General features: G+C 50.8%; 8 protein-coding genes across 8 annotated transcripts; 6 read left to right on the top strand and 2 right to left on the bottom strand.

The window, feature by feature from the left end:
- Positions 1-383: 383 nt before the first annotated feature.
- On the bottom strand, positions 384-3,704 carry MgAMS1 (putative alpha-mannosidase I; the record flags this gene model as incomplete). The annotated part of the gene is made up of 2 exons (XM_003852165.1): positions 384-2,615; positions 2,667-3,704. The coding sequence occupies 2 exons, from the start codon at positions 3,702-3,704 to the stop codon at positions 384-386; spliced, it is 3,270 nt and encodes a 1,089-aa protein (XP_003852213.1).
- Positions 3,705-4,655: 951 nt separating this feature from the next.
- MYCGRDRAFT_86116 (uncharacterized protein) lies at positions 4,656-5,798 on the top strand (the record flags this gene model as incomplete). The annotated part of the gene is made up of 3 exons (XM_003852555.1): positions 4,656-5,496; positions 5,624-5,649; positions 5,763-5,798. 3 exons carry the CDS (start codon positions 4,656-4,658, stop codon positions 5,796-5,798), a joined length of 903 nt encoding a protein of 300 aa, XP_003852603.1.
- Positions 5,799-6,230: 432 nt separating this feature from the next.
- On the top strand, positions 6,231-6,752 carry MYCGRDRAFT_41575 (uncharacterized protein; the record flags this gene model as incomplete). The annotated part of the gene is made up of 1 exon (XM_003852556.1): positions 6,231-6,752. One exon carries the CDS (start codon positions 6,231-6,233, stop codon positions 6,750-6,752), a length of 522 nt encoding a protein of 173 aa, XP_003852604.1.
- Positions 6,753-7,785: 1,033 nt separating this feature from the next.
- MYCGRDRAFT_93260 (uncharacterized protein) lies at positions 7,786-9,782 on the top strand (the record flags this gene model as incomplete). The annotated part of the gene is made up of 2 exons (XM_003852557.1): positions 7,786-9,398; positions 9,710-9,782. The coding sequence occupies 2 exons, from the start codon at positions 7,786-7,788 to the stop codon at positions 9,780-9,782; spliced, it is 1,686 nt and encodes a 561-aa protein (XP_003852605.1).
- A 968-nt stretch (positions 9,783-10,750) lies between these two features.
- Positions 10,751-12,197, top strand: MYCGRDRAFT_72191 (uncharacterized protein; the record flags this gene model as incomplete). The annotated part of the gene is made up of 2 exons (XM_003852558.1): positions 10,751-11,514; positions 11,633-12,197. 2 exons carry the CDS (start codon positions 10,784-10,786, stop codon positions 12,195-12,197), a joined length of 1,296 nt encoding a protein of 431 aa, XP_003852606.1.
- Positions 12,198-12,385: 188 nt separating this feature from the next.
- MYCGRDRAFT_42031 (uncharacterized protein) lies at positions 12,386-12,883 on the top strand (the record flags this gene model as incomplete). The annotated part of the gene is made up of 1 exon (XM_003852559.1): positions 12,386-12,883. The coding sequence occupies one exon, from the start codon at positions 12,386-12,388 to the stop codon at positions 12,881-12,883; it is 498 nt and encodes a 165-aa protein (XP_003852607.1).
- Positions 12,884-13,057: 174 nt separating this feature from the next.
- Positions 13,058-13,396, top strand: MYCGRDRAFT_29212 (uncharacterized protein; the record flags this gene model as incomplete). Its single annotated transcript, XM_003852560.1, has 1 exon — positions 13,058-13,396. A coding segment is annotated over one exon (339 nt), but the record flags the coding sequence as incomplete, so codon positions are not given.
- On the bottom strand, positions 13,388-17,298 carry CHS4 (chitin synthase, class IV; the record flags this gene model as incomplete). Its single annotated transcript, XM_003852164.1, has 3 exons — positions 13,388-13,457; positions 13,882-14,233; positions 14,316-17,298. The coding sequence occupies 3 exons, from the start codon at positions 17,296-17,298 to the stop codon at positions 13,388-13,390; spliced, it is 3,405 nt and encodes a 1,134-aa protein (XP_003852212.1).
- Positions 17,299-25,888: the final 8,590 nt, after the last annotated feature.

Here is a 25,888-nt window from a genome sequence, read left to right as displayed (position 1 = left end):
CTAACATGTGAGTATTTCTCCATCTCCATTATAACCTTCACCGCTATACAATGATGAGTTACATCTACCCATAATACTTCAGGAAGAGCCGGAAAAGGTACGGCCTGTATCGACATATACGGGCCGTCGATGCTTAGAAACGGGAGTCTGAAATTGATCTTCTTCTGCCTTTCAGCATTCAGATATCGTCTGGTAGAGCCCCTGCTAATCAATTCATAGTGTCAGATTCACTCTCCCTGAAAGAGCGCCTGGTCAATTGATCTTGGACACGAACGCACCGGACGTATTTGTACCATGCCATGATAATCTCAACATTCAGCGATTCGTTATTCAATACAATTTTCATCCTCCAGCAGAGCAATATATCTACCGCCAACGACCACTCAAGCAAGCAGCAGCTTAAAGCTCGCCACCTCGAAAGCTCTCAACTCAATCTCCAACCCATCTTTACCAATCTTCATCTCCTCGAGCTCATCTTCCAGCAAGTTGCACCTCCAAGCCTTCTTGACCTCTACCGGTCCAAGACTGATCGTACCGCGGCTCGTACCACCCAAGCTATCGTACACTCTCAAAACCACGTGCCTACCCTTCTTCGCAGGCATGTCGCCATTACTAGCGTCCTCGTCGTCCTCGCCACGTTTGACGGTGTCTACAATCAGACTCGGTGAGCTTTCCGGTGTAAGCTTGAAAGCACTCAGCAAGCTCTTGAGAGTTTCCGGTGCCGGGTGTTGATGAACCGCCATCGGGTTGTTGAACTCGAATCCAGCCCTGACGGTCGTCTCACTCAGCGCACCTGTATGCGGCAAGACAGCCCATCTCATCTTGTGGCGACCCATGTCGGCATGCGCGTCTGGAGCTTTTGGTGCTCGAAGGAGAGAAAGACGCATGAGGTTGCCCACGGTGGCGAAGCCGTATTTGCAGTCGTTGAGAACACTGACACCATATCCATGCTCCGACAAATCAGCCCACTTGTGGCAGCACACTTCGAACTTGGCCATGTCCCAGGTGGTATTGTAGTGAGTCGGACGGCGCACGATGCCGAATTGTGTCTCGTAGGAGGCCTCGGTGTTCTTGATCGTGGTGGGAAACTCGACCTTGAGGAACTTCATCGTCTCGTGCCATTCGACTTCCGCTTCGGTTTGAACGTAAGAGGTCTGCGCCTCGCTCACCGTGGAAAGAGATACAGTCACCTTGATCCAGGACTTGTCCGAGATCTTGGTGAGAGTTGTGACAGCGACGTGGAAGGGAGACCTTGCGGTGATCTCACTACGGCTGCTGGGTTTCAACTCCTTCCTTGATTCGAGGTGGAACACTTCGACGTCCCAAGCTTGCCAGTACAATGGCTTGTCGTCGAACAAAACGAGCTGATTGGCCTTTTCGCCCTTCGGGACGGTCTCCCGCTTGGCCTGCTTGTCGAACAGCGAGGTGATCACACCACCCTCGAGTTTGACGCGCAGCTTGGAGTTCTCCAGCACGAATACGTCCTCGCCGAGATCTTCCACGGTCGCTACGCCCATGACATCGGAGTGTGACGAGTCGCTGCCAGTAGGCTGACCCACGATGTTCAAGCTCTTGAAGCGTCCACCAATGTCGCGAAGCACAGGTCGTTCGTGCCTTTGCCAGCCAAGGGTATTCAAAGCGACAGGAGTGTTGCACTCGTAATCTGAGAAGCCCAAGGCCTCCAGAGCCTCTTTCAAGATCTTCTTCCCAGTCCTGAAGACCTTGGCATATTCCTTGTCAGAGTCGTCGTAGCACATCTCGATGGACGAGCCGGGCAAGCAGTCGTGGAATTGGCAAAGCAGTACGCTTTCCCACATTGAGTCGATCTCCTTCTTGGGGTACTTGTAGGATTTGCCGCCTTTGATCGTTGCGAGAGTCGCCAAATATTCGATATCGTGCAGAAGGATCTCGGATTTTCTATTGTTCCTCTTGTTGTTGTGTTGGGTTGTATAAGTCCCGCGATGGAGCTCAAAGTATAGCTCGCCGTACCAGGTCACCAATTCGGTCTTCTTAGATGCCTGATTCTTCTCCAAGCGATCGAAGAAGTCCTCTACACTGTCGCCCATTTTCACACGAGGCAACAGACCAATCTTATCGCTCAAGCCGCGGCAGCGACGCAGCTTTTCGATGTGACCCCAGGTTGGACCACCGCCGCCGTCGCCTTTGCCGAACACCAACAGCGAGCTCGGGTCTTGATCCATGCTCTTGTGCTGCGTGACGGACCTCTTCACATCGCCAAAGTGGGCTTCAGCTGTGTATGTCTCCGCTGGGCACATGTGGCATATAACTTGTGAACCGTCAAGACTGATCCAGTTGAACGTCGTGTGCGGGAAGTTGTTGATGTTGTTCCAGCTGAGTTTCTGGGTAAAGAAGCGATTCATGCCCGCCAGCCGGCACAGTTGTGGGAGCTGTGAGGAATAACCAAAGGTGTCTGGAAGCCAGAAAGTACGACATCGTTCTCCAAATCGAGACTCGAAGAAGCGCTGGCCGTAGAGGAATTGGCGCACAAGAGACTCGCCGCTGGGCATATTCGTGTCGTGCTCGACCCACGAACCACCAATGGGCTGGAAGTTGCCCTTCTTGACGTGCGTCTTCACTCGATCAAAGACGTATGGCTACCAGTATATCGTTAGCATGTTCTCATTGTTTAAAGCGTCACAACTCACGTATAGCTTCTCGAGCCATTTGTACTGCTGAGCTTGTGAAGCACAGAAACGATGCTCTTTGTATCTGTCCAGCAGATCACATTGATTCGACCAGCTTCGAGCCACCTTGCGCTTCGTCTCGTCCCACGGCCACAACCAGCAAGTATCAATGTGGCAGTGACCAATCCCCAGGACTAGAGCCTCCTGTTTGCCGTCATACACTTCCTCCGAGTCGATCTTGTCGCCAAGGTACCTCTTTGCTATTGCTCTGCATTCCTTCAAACAGACATTCGATCCCTCGCCAGCGATGAAGCAGTCCATGATGTTGTTGCACACTTTCAGCGCCTCGTGCTGTTCCCAGCTGTCTTTTGGAAATTCTCGCGCGGCATCGCCAATGATCCAGAAGTCGTAGAACAACGCCCGAGCATCGAGATTAACGCTGACGAGGTCGGCTTCCTCAAGCTTAAAGTACTTGTTCGGATCTGGAGGCTGGATAGAATCACCTCCGGGTGCGTTGCCAAACATGCCGTTGCATGCGATCTCGATGTATATTGTGTGCTCTTTTGCGGTTCTGTATTCCTTGGGCACGATCCACTCAACTCTTTCGCCATTTCCTGTGAGCCCTTGGAGCGGCTTGCCATCTTCAGTCCAGACCATGCCCTCGCTGCTCGAGTCCCAGTGAAGCTCAACACATGGCTTGTAGCTCCATTCTTGTGGGACCGTGAACTGCACCTTGAACCAATGAGTGCTCCAACTTGGTCCGAACGACTGTCCTTTCTCCGTCTTGTGGTACTCATTGTCCTTGCTCGTTGCCTCCTTGAATGTTGGACGAGTGAGGTTAGGGGCACTCCAGACGCTCAGTTTGACATGCGGCTCGCCAGCGAGACGCCCCTCGTAGAGCTTTGCAAGAAGTCCTTGCTCTTTGTATTGTCCGTTGTCGGTGAACTGCTTCAGGCGGCCTTGATAGATGTCAGATATGATCTTGCCCTTGGGTCGCTCCGCGAGCTGCGGGTAGCTTGCAGAGGCGTGGGCCGTCGTCGGTTTCGTCTCGCCGCCCATGTTGGATGATTGTTGCTGTTGTTTGAATGTATCGGAGACCAGCTCTGTCGCTGTGTCTGTGATATGTGGGAAGTGCAATGTAGAGTCAACGAGGACTATGTCACAGCTCAGCTCGAGGCAAGCACGGCAAGCTGATCATTGCCCTGCTGAAGCTCCCCGCGGTTTCACAACGCTAGCAAGGCGATCGGCACCATGGGGAAGAGATCGCGCACCTCACTCCTGCAGCTCTCTCCGTCTCTGAGGACCTCATCTCAACTTCATCTCGAAGCTTGACGGTGGAAACGCCGACTTTGCTTTGGTGGCACTCCCGGCTGATTGTGGTCGCGCGCCATGAAGATTGGCAAGACTATCCGCCAGCGACTAGCTGGCTCGAGACGTTGGCCGCTTGTCCACGCAGTTTGGAGCAAGTGGCATGATCGCCTTTCAGCTACGCCACACGATTTCATCTCAGCTGAGAATCTGGCTACCACGGAACTAATATGCACGTCCATGCAGTACAGCGTGCACTTTGACCACTTCAGCCCCACGGAGGCTCAACGCCGCCCATGCCGCCCCTAGCTGATTCGCTCTTCGGCGACTCCGACATGGCATACAAGCCACAAACAGCACGTGCGAGTGGACGTTCGTCCTGAGCCTGATCGACCGTCCAATTCAGCACTAGAGCCTGCGGGTTGAAGGACAATATCAGGCCATCATGCCATCTTCCAACGTGGAAGCATGGCCTGATTCACGCGGTCAAGCTGTCGGAGCTCCCGATGCTGCGTCGAGCGTGAGAAGATGTGACTAGCGTGGGACATGTTGTCTCATGGCTGATGGTGAGCGCGTAGCGGCACTGTCGCTGGTGGCATTGACATATTGCTCTCGTCCTCTTCCTGTCGCCTGCTCGCTCATACTCACCAGAACTTGCAGGCCTTCACAATGCATAACCCGTTCTCATACACATCACTCGGCATGCCTGAGCCCAGTATCCGATTCGATCATGGAGCGACCTACGTACGATCACACATCATCTCACCAATGGCCCTCGCTTGTCTGCGTACTTGCATAGCGCTGTACATGTGGACAACGATCATCACTGGCTTCGCCTGGCTGTCTAGCAACTCGGGCCCACAATCAATCACGAATATTGGCCTACCTACATTTAAAATGCTCCTGGACAGAGCGTTCATCGGGAGGAGCTTCAGCTACCTCACATTCATCACATACTGGAGTGTGGCCTTCTATTTCTCTGTATCCGCGTGGCATACATTCACGTACGCATTCAACCTCCGTCGAGGCCGACCAGAGAGCATCTCCCACCTACACGACTATTTCCCACGCTCTCTGCAACTTGCACATGCGATCTGGCACACAACAATCACAACTCTCCCCTTCTTGGTCACCTTGGTCTTCTGGTCAACGATGTACGCAAAACCAGAGAGCCCATCGTCGGCTTTCGTTGTATGGATAAACGTATCCGTGCACGGCCTGAACAGCTTCTTTGCCATCGGCGAAATCGTTTTCAGCGCTACCAAGCCGCCGCCGTTCTTCTCCCATCTGCTCATTGTCAAGATCATTTTGGCGCTGTACTTGGGTCTTGCGTACGTCACCAGGTTCACCCAAGGCTTCTACCCATATCCATGGATGATCACACTGTTCGGATGGCAAGGGATCGTGGCACACGTGTTTGCGTATGGAGGTGGTATGACGGTGATCTATGCATTGGTCTGGGGCGCAAAGTGGCTGCGGGAAAGGATTGTAGCAGGAGGCCCGGCGAGAAGAGAAGCAAATGCTCAAGACTGGCAGATGGAGGGTGGAAAGACGATGATCGGCTTGGAGGTTTCGTCGGCCGACTCATCGAAGACTGCTTCGCTGTCGGATAAGTCACCACAGGTTGAGGTGTCTACTGTATGATAATTGCGCACTGAACAGCTACTCAGAGCGGATTCACGCCTTGGACAATATGGTCACCCTCTCGGGCTCTTTCTCGACAGTGCCTCAATAATCGACCGCACTCTTCTGTCACAAGGAAGAAATACATTGCCTTACGGGACAATCCAGCATATTCAACCTCTGCAGAACGCCAAGGCCGTAGAGCAGGAAGCCGTGGGCTAGAGTCTCGACAGGTCAACATCTCTCGTCAGGCCCGTTATGTTATCAGCAGGATTTGTACCACTACTGCAGGCAGCCTATGTGACCTGTCGAATAAAGATGGGAGATGGCCTGTCAAACAAAGAGACCAGTCTCTGCAACTGCTTTGACTGCGCGACGACAATTTACAACAACAACAACGACGACGTTCACAAAGGGAAGACAGTCATTGCCAGAAGCCTGTGAGGAAACTGTCATTGTCAGATCATCTCCGATCAACCCTTGACAAGGTATACCCAAGCAAGACCGGACCAAGAAGGGCCGGATTTTGGGTGCTCGTGAGTCGTCAGACGTGGAAGTGTATATTGGCCGTACTGATAACCATTTCCTTCGCAGCTTGCATCCATTTGCACTTCTCCGGATAGTCGAGATCTTAGCGCAGAACAGTACGACATCATGGTTTACACCATGGTCTGGTACGTCGACGGAGGGTGTCGAAGAAATGGGCAGCCTGGAGCAGTGGCAGCGGCAGCGGCTGTCGAGATGCTTCGAGGCGGCAGGGCTTGGACATTCACAAGAGATCTGGAACAGCCATGCTGGCAGAATGACTTCACGGCTCCCACAACCCAACGTGCAGAGATCACGGCCATCATCCTCGCTCTAGAGCAAGCCCTGGAGGGATACGACAGGCTGGATACTTGTCCTCAGATTGACCTCACCATTCACTCGGATTTCCAATATGCCGTCAAGTGCATGGACATCTGGCTCTCCAAGTGGATAGACAATGATTGGATCAATGCAAGAGGCCGCCCGGTCGCCAATCAAGACTTGATCAAAGAAGCATACAGTCTGGAAAATCGGCTCATCGAGTTGGCGGATATCACCTACAAATGGGTGCCTCGAGCTCAGAACGAAATGGCAGATGCCGCATGCAATCAGGCCCTCGATCAGCAGGAAGACGACGGCTATTCTTGTTAGTCGTCATCCTTGGCGCCAGAACGAGCAGTGCTTGGGATTTATAGGATTCTGAAATCCTCTGTACCAGACTCGGTATATCGGCTTGGTTGCAACGCATACGGTCCTTCGTGCGTTGTCGGCGGACTGACACGTAACGCGGCATCATGGAACACCGTCTGATTGAGATCCTGGCCATTCGGCTTTGGAAAGCATCGGCTGGGCAAGGGTCCGGATGGGGGCGAACCTGCGACTCGTCGCTGGCAGATATTACGTCTCCATCTCACGGGCTATTCCCAAGAATACGAAGACGAGGCGGATATTCCAGAGCGCAAGATGTTGGACAAAAGGTGTCCAGTTTGATGCGTAAAGGTGGTTTGCCGTTTTGTGATGAGCACAAGGTAATTTGATAGTTCTAGTGGACTTTAGACTAGCGCGCGTAATACCATGATATTGACGGTAACATGTACAGTACCTAAGGTACCACTTGCACTCTCTTTCCTCCTCACTTGACCATCAGCTCCCTTCATCATTACATCGTTCAGACCTGGCCGACCACTACAAATCCGAGACCACGATACTCTGCTCTGCCTAGTCTGCAACCAGCATCCTCCTCTCAATCTCACGTGTTTCATGGCCCCCAGGGATCGTGTGGCCAAAACCACAACGTGACTCGAGCCGTGAGGGCCACTGCCAGTCATGAGCGGCAGAAGTACCGATCGAGACGACCACACCTGTTGCACGTTCGCATCAAACCCGTCTTTTAATAGTAAGCTGTAGCAGATGGTATTACATCAGAGAACGACACGGTAGGTCTTTCTTCGGTTCCCTTTGACCGTTTTCTTCTCGGCACCCGTCAAACAATGTGTTGTTGTCCTTTCCACGTCCAAAGATACCGACCTGCATTGATAATGCGCACTTCATCAACGAACGTGAAGTGAACACAGCGAAGATCAAAAGGAAACCGGCGGTCCCCGCACCCACACTCGTTTGCTATTTTCAACACTTTCCACCACATCGACACACCCAACGCGTTGCGACGTACGCACCCACGAACATGGCTCGAATCGACCAGTCAGTCGCCAAAGGATACCCGCCAGAATGCGCTGCTATCAAAGCACTCTTCCACCAGCAGTCGTACCGACAATGCATTCAAGCTTGCCGCGGTCTCCTCAAGGTTAATGGCCTCGATCTGGACCAGCGCCCGCTTCACAAGTCGTTCGTGCTCTTCTACCTTGCGCTCTCTCACGATGAGATGGCGCGGGGGATGCACCACGCCTCGGTCTCTAAGGTTCCCTCCTTTGATTCCGCAGAGCAATTCTACCTCGATGCTCTTGCCGCGCTGCCCACCAAAGAAGAATGCCGCACATTTTGGGAGATGCGCATGCGATGCGCGCAGGAACAGGCTCTTTTGGAGGAGGACAGCCAGAGCGACTTTGGCACCGCGTCAAGCCTGGCTGAAGAGGACACTTTCGATGATCGAGATGTGCGGACGACCGCAGCGCCACACTTTGCTTTCTTTTCCCGACCCAAGCCTCGCCAGGAGAGTTTGCGGTTTCGAACGCCAACAGCCTCACCACAATTATCCGCTGCCGATAACGATGACTTGGAGAGCCACGAAAGCTTCTCACAGCTCATGACGCCCAGTCGCCTGTCCCGGCGCGACTCGCTCAACATGCCAGCCCCCGACACATTGATAACTTGGAAGAAGCCTTACACGATGCCGCGCGACTACTCTCGCATGTCTTTGGTCGAACCAAAAACGCCACCGATCGCACAGGGACTCCCACGCGAGTCCTCGCGAATGTCACTCGTCGACTTTGATCGGAAGCCCAGACCCGGGCAACAGACTCTCATGCGCCCGATTCGACTTGGCTCACCCGCAAAGCCGTATTATCTGCCACCGCCACAACCGCCGTCGACTGATGTGAAGAGGCTGTCATGCAGAATACCCCAAAGAATGAGCACACCACGGCCAGAAGAAGTGACACCACGACTAGAAGAGCCGACACCACGACAAGAAGAATGGACACCACGCTGGCATTCTCCTGAGCCCGTCTCGCCAATCTCGCCAATCTCTGCATCTCCGGTCCGAAGCTCGCCAGTCTCCGTTATTTCGGTAGACTCGTTCCCAAACCAAGCTCGAGCCGACACTCCTCTTTCCTTCGAGTCCGAGCCAGAGCCCGAGAAGCACGTCGATGAAAGCGAATTCCTTTGGCACGTCGATGAGAGTGGTCCCCTTCAGCACGTCGATGAGAGCGGACCCCTTCGGCACATCGATGAGAGTGGACTCCTTCGGCACATCGATGAGAGTGGACTCCTTCGCCTTTATGAACACGTGGACGCCATGCGCATTCAGATGAAGACCCACGTCATACTCGTCCACCATGCAAAACGCCAGCTGGAGCGCACTCTCGAAGCCCGAGACCAAGCTCGCGCAGGCGTTAAAAACGGACTGTCCTTGAAGACCGGTCCCGGAGCCCTCAAGACGCCTAGTCCACCCGGCTCTCGGCTGCAGAAATCGCGGAGCTTCTGGTCGTTCGTCCCGGAAGATGCGAAGAAGGCCGAGATGAAGAGACGTATACAAGCGGGTAAGGAGAGGAAGTGGGCGAGGAAGAGGTTCAGTCCTGAGCGATATCAGAGGTTGTGCGAGGTTGCGTTGGACGAGTTGTAAGATTTCGCGTATTGCAAGGGAAGAGTGGACGGGAGAAGAGTGGACTGTACGATACGTTGATGGATGGCGCAAGGAGCGTGATGTTGCGTTTGAGCGTTGCGAGGAAATACAGTGACACACACGAGGTGAACAGGACTCGGTTTTGAGCAGCGACGTAATTGCGAGCACGGACATAATGCTAATGGAGTTTATGACGCAAAGCTAATGGAAACCTTCTTGACCATTCAATCAGAACCTCATGATCTCATCGGCCTCGAGCTCTCGCTATCTCCCCTTCTTTCCTCCCTGCCGCTGATGCTCGACGCAGGCCGGACAGTATTGGTGGGTGTGGATCGCGGTGGAACGAGTCCCACGACATCCTGGTCCGGTACATCGTGTGATCATTCGGAATGAACGATGTCCGCAGGCATGGAAGGTGAAGCTTCCGATGCACATTATGAGGTTGAATGAGCGGTGTTGGGGTTGGATGAGAGTATAGTGTCGGCGGACTGTGGCTTGTAGGTGTCGAAGGATGTGACTTGCTGTGAATTGTGTTTGGAGGCGTTGGAGTGTAGAGTACGGAGAGTATACCCGGAACGTAGCTGTGTTGTATAAGATGAGGAACACATCAGTGAAGGATGCAACGACCAATGTTCATATCGCAGCCACCATTCAATGCTGCGTCATGACAGACCTACACAGCTCTGCAGGTTCCTGTATCTATTCAATGTCGCGGCGACAAGCTTTTCCGGCCTCGCTGTTTGCTGTCTTCCGATTTCGATGGTCCTCGCGCACAGAGGAACTGGCCCGATCTTGGCCATCTAGATTGCAGCGCTTGATCCCAGCGTACGATATTCGATGAGCGGCATATAGTCAGAGAGGCGGCGGTATGTTCGTCCATGTTGCAAAGGAGAGACATGCTCGGAAGCTATCTCCTCGCCGAAAGCTGCATCTTATCATCGTAGATCCAAGGAGAAAGCCCCGGAGGCCCTGAAGCTCAATTCACTTCAATGCATTTCTTGTAGCACTCTGGTTGTGCTCATTCCCAGCGTCCAGTTTCCAACGACCTTGGCCTGGTTCAGCATCTTGAGCAGACGTTGCTCGAGCTTCACGGAGCTCTTCGAGGGTAACGCCCAAGGTGATCGATGTCAAAGCAAGATCGATGTCAAAGCAAGAGGATGTGACGTTGATGCGAGCGAAGTCCACCTCGTTACCTTCTTTAGAGTTTACACCTCCACGTGGAGCTGAAGCCGATCCCAGCAGGCGCATCTTCCAGCTGTTCAAGGTAAACATCATAAGCTATCAACATTCTCTCGCCATCGAACACGAACCTTCTACGACTGGACGATCCATCGACCCGACCTCAATATCCTGCACATGCCCCGATAGCACATCTTCCGCAATGTCACCGACACTCGCCGAGCAATTCTCACATTACGTCCTGGATGGAATCTGGCAGCTTGGAAACTGCTTCTCCTGTTTCCCGTCAACGCCCTCGCTCAAGATCAATGGTCGATCCTTCAAGATTCTACGACTACTCGGAGAGGGCGGCTTCAGCTACGTCTACCTTGTACAATCACCCGGCGACCCGACACTATACGCCCTCAAGAAGATCCGATGTCCATTCGGAGAGGAAAGCGTGTCACTTGCGCTGAAGGAGGTGGAAGCATACAGCCTGTTCACACCGCACCCAAACATCATCCATGCAATCGATCACAGTGTCGAGACAGACAGGGGAGGAGATGCAGGAAGCAAAACTGTCTACATTCTTCTGCCATACTATCGGCGCGGAAATTTACAAGATGCGATCAATGCCAACCTGGTCAATCGCGCAAGGTTCCCTGAGCGGAGACTGATGATCTTGTTCTTGGGTGTATGCAAAGCTCTGAAAGCAATGCACCAATATCGCGTCAAGGGACCGCCAGGTGGTGAGACCAGCAGGAGGAAAGCAAAGAAAGTCCGCCAACAAGCGGAAGAAGCAGATCGCGAGGCAGAAGAGGAGGTTCGCGCGAATCAAGGTCGGCGGAGACAAATGGACGACGAGGTTGAGGAGGAGCCATTGATGAACAGCGAGGTGATGGCAGCCCAGGATGGCGTGGCAGCAGGCAAGATCAGGAGTTATTGCCACCGGGAGTAAGGAATACAAAGGGCAGAAGGCCTGCAGCGGTCCGATATTATCTCTCGGCCGATGCCAGCAGGTCTCAGTCTGTCCTTATTGCCTGCGTCCGAAACATTGCTAACTCTTCGACAGTCTGAAGCCTGGAAATATCATGATCTCCGACGACGGAACACAACCTATATTGATGGACTTTGGCTCGCTCAAAGCCTCGCCGACGCACATCACGTCAAGATCTCAAGCCCTCAAAATCCAAGACGAAGCAGCAGAACAGAGCACGATGCCGTATAGAGCGCCCGAGTTGTACGATCCCAAAACGGGATCTGAAATTGATACGAAGGTGGACATATGGTCACTAGGCTGCACTCTGTATGCCTGTTTTTTTGGGAAGTCTCCATTTGAGGCTAGATCAGAGGAAACAGGAGGCTCGTTGTCATTATGCATTTTAGGCGGCGACTGGGCTTTCCCGGATGAAAGTCCAGCTGACAAGAAGCGTGGAAAGCAGCGGGTTGTCGAAGATTCGACTGCATCCAAAAGCAGGGACGATTTGGTGATCTCCGAGCCCGTCAAGGACGTGATTCGGCGGTGTCTGACTGTTGAGCCATCCGCGCGACCAGACGTTGACGAGCTCATTAATATCGTGGAACGCGTTGTTGCAGATATGCCAGAAGACGGAGATGGGCCGTTAGACCTGGAGTGATTGAAGCCATCTCATAATACAACATTATGTTGCAATGGATTACTGCTGCTGGTCTGTATGTCTCAGTCAACAATCAATGTCGCAACGCCGAAGTCGTCCTGCGGACGGATGCACCAACAAGCCATCATTTTGGGCATCATCCACTTCATTCCTTTCCCCTTCAATGATGATGGCTTGAAATGCACAGAATGTCCGCAAGCCAACAAGGAATCATCATCTGGTCGGTGCAAACGGAAGAAGACGTACACGCGACAGCATCTTTATTCGAAGCATATGCCCAATCTCTCGTCATCGATCTTACGTTCCACGACGTTTCAGGAGCATTGGCCAGCCTGTTTGGGAAGTATGCGCCTCCCGTGGAAGCTCTATTGCTCGCCCACAAGACACCTTCTGGAGGACCTGTTGGCTGCGTGGGCTTGAGACCTTTATCTATGGCCGGCACCTGCGAGATGAAGCATCTCTACGTCGATCAGGAAGGCCGCGGCTTAGGCCTGGGTAGAGCTCTTGCTAGCAGGATCATTGTGGAAGCGAAGCGCTTAGGTTACAGAGCGATTCTGCTCAACACCCTGAGATCGATAGAGACAACAATCGGACTGTGCAAGTCTCTGGGATTTGTCGAGGTGGATGCGCACTACTACACGCCATTGGAAAATACCGTGAACTTGCGACTGGAACTTCAAGCTTGAGCGGTCGAATCTTGCGGCCGCCATGCTGCAAAAGCATGGCCTTCGATTTGAGGTAGAGGACGGAGAGCTCCCTCGACCAGAACTCCAACGTCACATCCGATCAACACCTAGCCACCAACATCACCATTATCGACCTCACCGAACGGCCAACGACTCCATGGCCTTGCATACTCACCCAACATGCAGCTCATCCGCGCCGCCCACTCTTCCTCCACTCCTTCCAGACATCCTACCGAAACCTTCACCGGGACGGTGCACATGGACCCGATCTTCAAAGCATCCGACTGCATGGGCAACAACGTCTGCTTCACACCCGGTGCACGCACATTCTGGCACACTCACGAGCGCGGCCAGATACTGACGGTGACGATGGGATCCGGACTGATCTGCTCGAAAGGCGAGAAGCCGAGGCGATTGATGGTAGGCGACGTGGTGCATATTCCTGCGGGAGAGACGCATTTGCATGGAGCGGGGAAAGATACTGTGATGGGCCATATGGCGATTTCACTTGGTGATGAGTCGAGTGCTCATTTCGAGGCTTTGTTTGCGAGAGCTGATCGGTCCCAGTAACGAGCTGGCATGACGAATTGCCACAGGAGGATTACGATACTGCGGCGTCGACAGCGACTTGATAAAGACTGATCGATGATCAATGTTTTGTTATATGAACGAACGCCAGTCCCATGCTTGCTATTCAATGAACATCCACCGTTATTTTACATTCGTATTTACATTTTCGTTCCAGAAAGATCAGCAAAATCTGGTATAGCCTGTGGAGCTGACAATTGAACACCTCATAAATGACATCAAAGAAAGATTCTCCGTCCTGTGCGTTCCGTCGTACTGTTCTTCACGAGCACTTCCTCGTGGTCTGTTTCACATCTCTTCCATAATCTTCCTCTCCTCAAATCATCAAAGAGCTGGCTCGTCGTTCAGGACCCAAATGTCCAGAGCCATAATGTGCACTAGCCGGGCGATGCGGGCTACCGTCCCCGTACTGCCCCGAGTTGTTCCATTGTGGAGCCCGAAGTCTGCGCTCCTGTTCAAAGTCGCCCCATCGCTTCATGGTGATTTTACTGGAGTCAAATTCACCTTGAGCCCCGTGGCCATTCTTGTCCGAGCCCTTGATGTCACCGGCAGCTTGACGCGTGTCTCCCCAGGAGAAATCATCAAAGTGCCAGAAGGCGTACACTGGCAGGACGAAGTTCCAGATTGGGAGCGAGAGCAGGTAGATCAACATCCACAGGACATAGGTGAGACTGTGTGCGGTGATGATAATCAACACTCCGGGCAGACCGAGAATCAGGGCAAGCAGAACGAGTGGGATGGTCGGCGCGGCGGTATTCAGTACTGCGGCCTTGATAGCGAGCGCAACTGTGATGATGGTTAGCTTGGTGGATCGCGTAACACGGTCGAACGGAGATGTACTTACGGACGTAGACGGTGAAAGCGATGGCAGCTGGAAGCACCATTGTTCCGACCAACTCGATGAAGAGCACGAACTGCATACTGAAGCAGAAGGTACCACAGAGATCGCGGACGAGGACCAGCTCCATCAAATTGTGCACGGTCGAGTTGATCCATCTGCGACGCTGGGACAGCAGAACATTGAACGTGTCCGGCACGGTGGTTTTGCACACTGCTTGCGGGATGAACATCTGCTTGCGCTTCGGGAAAGTCTTCAACATCAGAGAACTGAGGTATCGATCTTCGCCCAACAGCAGCAAGTTCTTCTTATGAAGCGTGTTAACAATGTTCTCTGAGTAGTGCTCCACGATATCCGGATTGGCCAGGATCGGTACCCAGTAGTTCTGTCCTCCCTTGGGCGTCTTGATGCGGTACATGCAGAAACAACCTGGCAGACAGGTAACACCACCAAAGACACTCTCAAATGCCTTGGCCTGGTGGTGGGAGATGAAGTATTCGAACACCTGGATCATGGACACCCAGGATTGGGTCTTGTTCGCAATCTTCGTCTCACCACAGAGACCCATAATCTCGGGATCTTTGACCATGGCAGAGACCATGTGAGTGAGAGAGTCGGGGAAGACCTTGGTGTCGGCGTCCACCATGAGCACGATCTCGTAAAAGTCCGGAGATATGCCAGTGAGCTTCCAGATACCGTTGAACATCTCGTACTCCAGCTCAGTCATGCGCTCATCGAACATGACTTTCTGGAGGAAGGACATCAGGATGATCTGCGAGTCACGCTTGCCTCTGTTGCCGGGCTTCGAAGTTGCAGCCTCGTCAGGAGTGCCGCATTTTACCACCACAACCATCGGAACACGTTGTTGACGCTCTAGAGGAATGACGCTGTCCGCGCCGTAATCATAGAAACCACAGTAGACTTTGGCCATGTTGTGTCGCTTGCTCCCGCTAGCGACGGCAACGTAAGAGAATGCCTGAACCTCGTTTGGAAGTACGGAGTGATCCTTCATCATGCTTATGCAAGCGTCGGGAGTAGACATCGACTCTCCTTTGCCTTTGATCAGACCGTCGCAGACGATGTAGATGATTTTGTGGCTGTTCGGATAGTCGGTCATGGCAACGGAGTCGAGCGTGGTGCGGAGACCCTCTGGTCCTTCGGAGTACGCAGTGACCAGACAGATTGTATGCGCCAGCGGAAAGCCGAAGGGCTGCCACTCTGGCGGAGGCTGAGGTACGACAGACTCGTGAATGAAGCCCTGAGGTCCGCTCATATCGGTCTCGGGATGCATGACGCTGCTATAGCGCTGCGTGCCAAATTGGTGCGATTCCATCAGACTTGCGCGGCTGTCCGAGTCTAGTGCCGTGTCCGAGCGATTTGTGGGGCCGTAGTTCGACGACATCAGACGATTTGATGACTGTTGCGAGATCATGGTGGTTGGTGGCAAGCTCTTCTTGTTCGTGCTTCTCTCGACCGCGTACGGGCTGGTGAAACGCGAGGTCGTGGGAAGGAAACTGCTGCGCTTCGCTGTTCGGTCGCTGCCTCCGCTGTTCGAAGCGGGATCGGTGATCTTCGGGGGCGCGCGGTAGATGTCGTCTGTCCACTCTTCGATTTGCTGTGCGCGCTTCTTCTTGTCGCTGGTCATGCTCGTCTTCTTGGGTGCGTACTTGCGACTCAGAACCCACTGGAAAGCCAGAGCAAGAACGAACTTGATGACCACGATGGACATGATGAAGATGAGGGAGACGTAGAGCACCACTTTGGAAGCAATGCAGCCGATGGTCTCTGTATCGATCGAGCCGACTTTGATGATCTCCTGGAAGCACTGGGCAATTTGCTTGTTCTGTCCGGAGCCAAAGGCCTGAGTAACATCCTTGCCGCGAATAGCAGCATTTTCTTTGATTTGAGTGAACTTGTCCGGAATGGAAACTTGAGAGGAGTTGAACCAGTTCAGTAGATCGAGATCAAGCACGTCTCCAGAGTACACCATCAAGTTGCGAGAAGTGTTGCGAACATCGTCCCAGGTGAAGTAGACATCGCCAGAAGACCTGAGGTTGTAGAATGCCGTTCTCGCAGGCTTGACAGTGTGGCAAGCGTAGCCCAAGTAGTACGGGATTGTCGTATTTGGCTCCTTGTTGTCGGATCCGTCCTGGTTGAACGGGTTGCATGGGAAATACCAAGCAAGGTTACCGTCGTTGTCAGTGGGAACATCTGAGCCAGGGGCGGCTGTGATCAAGCCTTTGCAATGTCCGTTGACGTTCTGGAACATGAAGCTCCCGTCCCTGCCCTTGCCTGGTGGATCTGCGTCGAATAAAACGTTGCTCCCTCCAGGGACACCTCTGGCCAGCGGATGCTGAGAGCGTGTCAAATCGTAGGCTTTGCCGTGGAAAATCATGTATCCCGGTCCAACTTTGTTGATTCGTAGTCTCAATGGGCCACCCTGAGGACAGACTGCTTCGGTGAAACCAAACGTCAAGAAACCGACAAACGCCATGACGAGCAGAATGATGGAAACGAGTCCAATCTTCTCTCGCCAAGCACGCTGCTGCTCTGTGAACTTCTTGCCAAAGAGAGACAGCATGAAATTGGGAGCCCAGAATGTAATCGCATGGCAGTACGCACCCCAGGGCGTCAACGCGCCGGCCTCTTCCTTCATCTTCTGTCGTTGAATGTCTTTTTCCACCTTCTCACGCTCTTTCTTCGATGCATGGCGATGGAGCTTGTTTACGACTTTTCTGCTACCGCTTCGATCAGGGTGCTTCTCTTGCAAGGGTATAGCATCCAACCCATCATGTCTCGTGAGAGCCGAGTTCGAGCTCAGTGTCACCAAATCATCCTCCATCTGCGGATCGACGCCTGTCGTCGAAGGCATGACGTTCATGTTCTGGGCATGTTTGCGGTAGTAGTAATTTGGGTCATCCCGATCGTTGCGTCGCCTCTCTGGTCTGATCATGCTCTTCTTTCGTGATAGATCACCGCTGTTGTCCATCATGGGGTCGCGATCTTCGGCGTTCCATTGTGAAGCCATGGAAGGCTGTATCATGCGCACCTGGCCGGTGGCGTAGGGCTTCTCTGTATATGGTTGTCTTGAATTCGATGCGGCTCTTCTCGTGCGAGGGATATTATGCAAGTCCTGGTTGTTGCTCGCACGGCGAACACGATCTGTCGTCGGGATGCGATCTCGTTCGCCAGAGGAAAGCCGTCGTGGGCCTCGTGAGCCGGAAGTTCGCCGCGCGGATTGATGTTGATGCCGGCCTTCGCGCGATGGTTGTCGGCCGGGATCCCGGAACGGATTGGACGACATCTTCGCAAAGATCAGTACTCAGCACCTGCGTCGTTGCCACAGCACAGCACAGGCCGCATTCCAAGGACGGGCCTGTCTCATACTAACCTTGTTCGGTGGGATCGAGTCCCAGATTCTCGAATCAGATCTCAAGCAAGGGCGTAAACGATCGTGGTTTGCAGGGGTTCCTGGTGATCATACGAAGTCGAAACGTGATTTTCTCGTTGGTTGGCTTTCGTGTGTTGGGGCCTTAAGGCTGTCTCTGGCTTCGACGCCACCAGGCACAAGGTGTGGCCACGAGTCGTGCTGAGGATAGAAGCGACAGTGATGCACCAAAAGTGGTTTGCTGCACGAGCAACGAAAGAGTGATGACTTGTGAAACCGGAGGCGGCAGAAGCGGAGTGGAGGTGTACAAGAAAGACGTCCGGAGCAACTAGTCTCAGACGCACAGACTATACTTGGCGGCGCTAATCCCCTTCGGGGGCGCCTTCCTGTATAGTCTAAGAGCGCAATAGCCGAACTAGGTGATAGAGGGTTAGCTAAAATCTGAAAACTTGTATATTAGTCTAAATGCCTGTCTAATACCCGCAAACGATTCGTATAACTTGTAGAATTAATCTAATATAATTTGTTTACGCCTGATCGCAATAGCCGTACCTTAGTCGCCTAAAAGGGAATCTCTAGCCGCTCTTAGACCTCTAGACGTATTATATCCTCCCTTTATGTAACACTACCTTTACCCGCCTTTGCGCTACTAGTCGTCTGTACCTATCCGGCGAAGGTAGCTGTTATATAACTTATACTTAGTTATACCGTAGGGTACTCGACTAAGCCTGTACGTTTATGCGTGCTATTAGGGCTTCCCTCTTCTGCTATCTAACCGCTCTATCCTCTACCTCCTGCTAAGCGCGGGCAGCTATACTAGACCCGCGACCTAAAGAGGTTAAAGCGACGTTTATATTAGTACTCGGGGTTAGGTCTCGACGCCTAGTAGCCGCCGGTAGTACAGCAACTAACTAACGTCTAACGCTTAGCTCTCGTCTCTCTCTATACCTAACTCTATTACCGTCTAGCGCATTTCCGCTGTACTCCGGCCTCTACGATACTAAGCTGCCTAGCTAAATAGTATCTACCTTCTTCTAAATGTTCCTAGTATATGTAGGCTTCGGTTCGTAGTACAGAATCCTAGGCGCGAGGTATCTGCTCGTAGTCTCGCGTACTAGCTACGCTATAGTAGTATAGTAGGATAGCGGGTTTCGGTTGCGGACGTCTTCTAGCACGGCGCTGCGCCTGTCGCCGACGCCTACGCGGCTGCCGTATGTTCCCCTAGGGCGAGGAGCTGCTATCTCGTATATGTTGTTGTACTTATAGTCTAGGAAGGTGCTCGATAGTAGTACCTCTATCTAGCGTCGGACGCGCTAGCGCACTCTCTAGAGAGTTCCTTTGCGAGGATTGCGCTCGACGGTCTCTTCGTATTGCTAGCACATACTAATCTTCAGATATTAGTAGCTGCGAGCGACTAGTTAGGCTCGATACGCACCTAAATAGATAGTAATTAATAAGTAGATGCGGAAGAGGATAATTAGGCTAGACCGGTAGAAGGCGATCGTTGTTAATGTCGATGCGATATGTTTAAACGTTGTTAATGTCCGAGAGATAAATGCTTCGCCCTATTGCGTCTGTTTTGTCTTCGCGTCGTCGTCTTGTTTGCCTAGTAAATGTGCAGGTCTACGTAGGCGTTGCGCGTGCGTAATGTCGGATTGTTTCCTTAATCTATGTTAGCTATTGTATAATCTCGCCAGACGATCCGACTAATGTGCAGTTTAGCTGTTAGTCCGCTAGTCGCAAATATCGTAGCTAATGCTCTACCTAACTACCTGTGTGCTACGTGCCGCTCCGCCTATCGATTGTGGCCTAGGGCTCTAGGCGATGCTGCTTTAGCTGCTTGCCGTTTAGCTGCTTGCTATTTAGCTACTTGCCGTTTAGCTGCTTGTCGTTCTGCTACTTATCGTTCTACTACTAAGTCTGCGTTATTAGAGGCTTTAGGTAATAGTCTTACGTTAGATAACGTGCGCCTATCTAGATGCTCTACTTCTTAAGTAACCTAGCGAGGTTATTAATAAGTTTTGCCGGCCGAGGACTGTCTAGCTAGTATTATGTCGGTTCTGCTATTACTATATTGCTATGCGGGCTACATAGGTAGCTAGGCGCTCTACTACGCCGAGGCTAAAGGCTATGTTAGACTCCTTAGTCCGGTTCTTTGTATTAGGCCCGTCCCCCTTACTATCGGCTGTTAGGCGAAGGTTAATATGTCTAAGTTGTCGTCGTAGCCTAGCTTAGGTTATATTACGGTATATAATACTTTTAATAAGAAACTAGTAGACATAAATAGGCTTTTAGGGTTTAATTAAAATCCACTTAACTAAACGCTCGAGCTATCGCCTATAGGGCTATCCTAACGACAGGCAAGCAACTAATAGCAGTGCTAAAGGTTCTATGCACTTTACTATTAAAAGGGACTCGCGAAATAAACACTAAAGCTAACACCTGTAGGGCTATCTTAGAGATAGGTGAGCTATAAAGAATGCTCGTGTCGTATCTTACCTAAGTGCTATAAACATGCTTATAAAATTAGTTAAATGTAGTTAACGCTCGCGCTCGCCACCTCTAAATTATTTGCCTCTACGCCTGTCTAACTTCTTTAGCCTACTGCTAGGAGGAATCCGGCTACCGTAACTCTAGTCCTAGTGCGAAAAGATGCTTCGGACGACGTGTCTATCTAAGTCGATCGAACCCTCGTTTCGCTTACGTCCCGGGCTTAGGTTAACCTATCTAGGCGAGAAGAACGTGCCGGTTAGTTCGCCGCCCTCTAAGACGTGTCTTCCGCCGGAAGGGCTGTCCTGCTAGACGTCGAATCCGAACGGGGTAAATAACTTCTTCCCGCTTTGCTTAGTAGAGTTAGCTATTGGAGTATGCGGATCGTTGTGCCGGGACTTCGTAGGCGTCTCCTTAGGCGTCTACTTCTTCGCCGGCCTCTCCTTCTAAGAGGACCTTATTCTAGCCTCCTCGCAGGCAGCCTCCTCCCGCTCCTCCCTAATCTCGTCCGCTAACCGCGCCTTGTCCTCGCGCACTTTATTACTCGTGCGGCGAGTTGTCCTACGACCTATAACCTTAGACGCGTCTGCTATCTCTACGTCCGATTATAGAGCGCCTATCGAACGAGTGCTTGTGCGCCTATTATGTATAGGCGTCTTTAGCTAGATAGAAGGCGGCGCTATCGTTACCGGAGGACTGTCTAGATCTAGAAGGTCGCGACGGGAGTAGTCTTAGTTAATTACTTTGTTAACCTCTCCCTACGCTTCCTTTAAAGCGGTTTTTAGGCAGTCGGTATACTCTTCCGCGTCGAATCGAGCGTCGTATCTAAACAGGACTATAATGTACCTATGCTTCTTATGTTTGCCTAAGACGCGTCCGCTGCTATAGTACGTTACAACCTCGGGGACATTCTCTATGCTTATAAAGAGTAACATATCGGAGATCTTTATTTAAGCGTCTCCTAAGCTAGGAAGACGCTCCGTCTCTTCGTCCTCCTTACTCTCTTTACGGTCCGGCATCGCTTCCTTCGTGTACTTCGTAGCTAGACTGTTCGTAGCTAGACTATACTTGTTGTAATTGTTATAAAGTAGGCAGTTAGTACAGGTACCTAAGAAGAGGAACTCTCTATCCCTAGCCCTCTCCTATATAAGGTGTAGCTAGACGATGCAGTCGTTTACGAATCTATTCGGATCGTTAGCTAGGCCGCACTTCGTACAAGTCTTAGTAGCCGACATAATAGCACCGCCTATCTAGAAAGTAGCTAGAATAGCTACTAGCTTTGTAGCGGAGGTACTAGGTACGAAGGTGCGTATCTAATTGCCGAAGCGCCTTAGAATCTCCTTACTAGACACGAGCGCGTATAGACCGGTTCGGGAATCGTCTGCCAGTTCTATAATGCTAGAATACATGCGCCCTTAACGCCCTACGCGCTTGTTTACGTCCCTAATTACCGAGCCGGATTTCTAATATACTACGCGGTAAAGCCCTTAAACGAACTTAACAATATTGTCCTTATAGAGCGTAACTTTTGCCTAGCTGTACTATTCCGTCTAAAACTACTCGGCGTACATATCGTATATGTCTTAACCCTCCGCCGAGATGCCCTAGTCGGCTAGCTTCTTCTGCACGCTAGGTGCTATAGTAAAACTATTTACGTATTAGTAAATCTCTGTCTTTGTAGGCGTGGCGAAACTTATGCTTAAATGTAGTCTGCCGACGAGATTCTCCGTCTGTCGAAAGCGTAAGGTAGTTAGCGAGGATAGATAAGTAGTATAACGAGTAGTATAGTAAAGGATAGATAAAGTAATAGTTAATAGAGGGATAGAAGGGTAATCGGATAGTATAAGAAGGTTAATAAAGAAGGAAGGAAGTTTAGTAACTAAAGTCGGGTAGAAGTAGGCGTCTTACTACCTCTGCGAGCTGTATAATTAACGTCGTCGACGTAGTACGTGCACAAGTGCATAACTAATCTACGTCTCGTAAAAGGCGTCTATACGTGAATTAGTCGTGCTAATGCCTAAAAGGGCAGTTAGTAAGTGCCTAAATGTAATGTTAAGGGCGTCTAACGTATACACATGCGAGGCAGGTAATAGTATAGCTATTAGCAAGTAAGGTTAGTCGCTATCGAAGTAAACATTACCTGCCTCGTCTTCGCTGTTAGGATCCTAAGGCGTCCTTATTAGTCTAGGAGTAATGTCTGTCGCTGCTATGCGGCGGAGGTAAGGATCCGTTATTAGGTCTAGTAGTTCTATATTTACTAGGATTAGATCTTAGTCTGCCTGTACAATCTAAGAGTCCTTTACAACTATATTCTTATTAAACCTCTCTAGTCGACTGCTACCCTTTACGTTAGTTACTAGGTTCTTAACACCTATAGCATATAAGTCTATAGCGTAAAAAGGGAGGACTGCATTCGCATCTAGATCGACTGCCTTCGTCGGTAGTGTTTCCTAGTAACAAATCGTTGCGACTGCATATATCTCCTCGACTAACTTTAGTAAGGTATGCTTAGTATTCGTTACCTCCTCGAACCTAGCCTCGATAACCTCTCGTAGGTAGCTAGTATAGGTCGCTAAAAGCGCGGCTTCTTCTAGTTAGTTCTCGACGTCGAACATGCCGTTACGCCGGCTAGCTATTAATGTCTTTAGATACCGGTTAAGAAACTCATTCGCCCTGTCGATCTCGAACTAACTATTGTCTGCACCGGCTATGTTTACTAGTCTGTTAGCTAGTATAGCCCGCTGTAGTATCGGATAAGACGTCTCGGTGTCCGTTAACTACTTTATCTATAGCATAATAAATACGTAATTCTTATATAATCTGGCGTAGAAGATTAAGATATATCGGTTAATTACCCGGCAGAGTAGTCCGATATCTGCATACTTTACAGCTCGCGACAGCATCTAATACGTCTCGACGACATAAAGGAATCGGATGTAATTCCTGCGCTCTTCGTTGCCGTCGGCTATAGCGGCAGCCTTGTTAGTCGCACTAGCCTTCTTCGACTAATGCCTCTTTAATAAATACGAGTTCTTTGCCTTAATAGTGTCTCCCTCTAGGTAGTCCGCATCTAACGAGCGGGCCTTATGCGAGAAGGCCTTCTTGTAGACCTTGTCTATTAGACTAGTAAACCCTTAGCGAGTAAGTGCGCGAATGTAGGTCGATATTACTGTCCGACTGCATACGACTAGCTTAAGCTCTTTATATACAAATGCGAGTATTCTAGCATTAAAACTGTCTAAGGTTAGACGCTCTAGGTGGCTGTAGGGTGCATAGAATAAGGGGCATATCTTCCTTTCTATTAGTCCTCGATAGACTATTAATAAAGATTTGGTAGCGCAGCCTTCCCGCCTATTAAAGTTATTCTCGATTGCCTAGATAAGGCACATCTTTAGGTAGAACAAACCTGGCAACGGTAGTACCTATTGTATCTTGTCGAATGCGTCGTCGTTCTCTCGAGCCTCCTTAAGGCATGTCCGGATGTTCTTTACTAATAACTAGTCGCTATATATTAGGAAGATAACATTCGTCCGATCGTATATATAGTGTTCTAGCTTCTCTCTTAGCGACCGCGTTCGTAGAATATATAGTACTGTACCCGGCAACTGTCTAAGCGCCCTCGGGGGTCCGCTAGGTGTACTATAACTACGTAGGGCCGACGAATCGCGTCTGCCGTATAGAAAACTACTACTCGTTACCGCGGATAGCTGTTAGGAAGTCGTAAGGGTGCTCTAGGCGGACGCAGAAGTCGACTATATCGCCGGATATAGTAGTTAGGAGGTTATAGGCGTGCTCTAAGACAGCTGAAAAGTAGACTAGGTTGCTAGATATTACTGCTAGGATAGCTGGAAAGTCGACTAGGTTGCCGGATACTACTGTTAGGATAGCTAGAAAGTAGACTAGGTTGCCGGATACTGCTGTTAGGATAGCTGGAAAGTAGACTAAGTTGCTAGATACTACTATTAGGATAGTTAAACAGTAGACTAGGTCGCTAGGTATAACTAATAGGGTTGCTAGGAGTGTTTAATAGGACGACCTTCCGTATCTTAGGTAGCGTCGCTATTAGCGGCAGGATAAGGATTCTAGTAGTAGATTTGCTAGCTGCTAGTAGCGCCTTAGTAGTTATAAATAGTATCCCCTCTAGCCCTCGAGGATTGTGCGTCTTAGTGCCGTAAGAACTCGTTATACATGTCTCTATATCCGAGTTGGCGCTCGAGAATGTTCTTAATTACGGCATATATGCCTTTAGTCGTACCCTCGTATTCGAACATAAGATTTAGTATGTACGTTACGCTTTTCTACTTCTCTAGCCGGTCGATTGTAGGAAATGTAGGGAAGCTAGCGACATTGTCCTAGTCGATCTTGCTCTTTCTATGCTTATTATATGTAGCGGTCTCCCTGCTAGTGCCCGGGTTAGTGCTAGACACTACTGTTCGATTACCGCGACGCGGAGGATCGTTATCGGTAGTAGTATCGACACCTAAATAATACGCGACTACGTTAGGATATAATCTAACGATAGCCGAGGCAATAAGGCTGCGTAAGATTTGTTTCTAGACAGCGTTGTATTAATTGCCGTCTCCTTCGAGTACGTCTGCAAGCTAAAGAGGCTTATCCTTACGAAAATACTCCTACTTTAGACTAGTCTGCGGCACCTCGATGCTTTTAAGCACTATGCTAGTCGTGACATGCTTTAGTTTATCCTTACGGTTATGCCTATACTCCCCGGTTTTGTAGTAGATGTCTAGGTTATCGTGGATACTATGTATGTAGCAATCTCGTCTAAAGCCGGTAATACGGTCCTTCGCTAGGGAGTGCAGTTGTCGATTGTAGCGGTATATGCTTTTCGGTAACGCGTAGACACCTATTCCGGACAGCACTGCGATTACCCGCCGCTTTACGCCCTAGCTCTAGAGATATATTCCTAGCTAGTTCGGGAACTAACTGTAGTATCGCGGATACTGTGTCCGTCCGAGTAAGCTAGCAACTAGACCTACGCGCCTAAGTATGTAATTAGCTAGGACAGCCTTCCGTAGCAGACCTAATATCCCCTTAAAGAGTGCCTATATTAACGGTACGTACTCTCCTATCGACTAAACCGCATCCTTATAATCTAGATCTTCTGCAGGCATCTTTTAGTCCTACTGCCCGAACTCCTGAAAACGTAAGCATATGTCCGTGTATATACCGGACCTCCTTACCTAGCGCCCCTGTAATATCTCCAGTTCGTTGCACACTGCTTCCGTATTTATCTACTTACCGGGAGGCATATGCTTAGATACTCTTGTATATATCTAATCTTTCTGTAATAGACTAGCTAACCTCTTAGTCCTAGTAGCTGCCGTCTCTGCCTAATCAGACGACGAGGCGCCCTTCTTATATAAGATATATAGCTCTACAAAGGTCCTAAATGTTATCCCTAACTCCTTTATTTAGGCTAGCAGGAGGTCTACCTTCTCTCTCTTCGTCTTGCCTTCGCTATAACGGTTTCTCGGTCTCCGGACACTAGCATCCCGACTTTTGCTCGATCTAGACCCGCTAGCATTCGACGTCGACTAGGAGGGTGTTCGGACTAGAGGCGCCGGCTTAGGTAATTTGCGTTTACGCTATAGACGCCCCCTTCGGGCGGCTAGAGTCGAGGCTTCTATAACTATAGACATATGTATAAGGACAATATACTAGTAGAGAGAGATAACGAGGC

The sequence above is a fragment of the Zymoseptoria tritici genome, chromosome 5 (genome assembly GCF_000219625.1).
Source record: "Zymoseptoria tritici IPO323 chromosome 5, whole genome shotgun sequence".
NCBI classification, from domain to species: Eukaryota; Fungi; Ascomycota; class Dothideomycetes; order Mycosphaerellales; family Mycosphaerellaceae; genus Zymoseptoria; species Zymoseptoria tritici.
The sequence above is the reverse complement of the archived record's forward strand: the minus strand, read 5'-3'. Positions and strand labels throughout refer to the sequence as shown.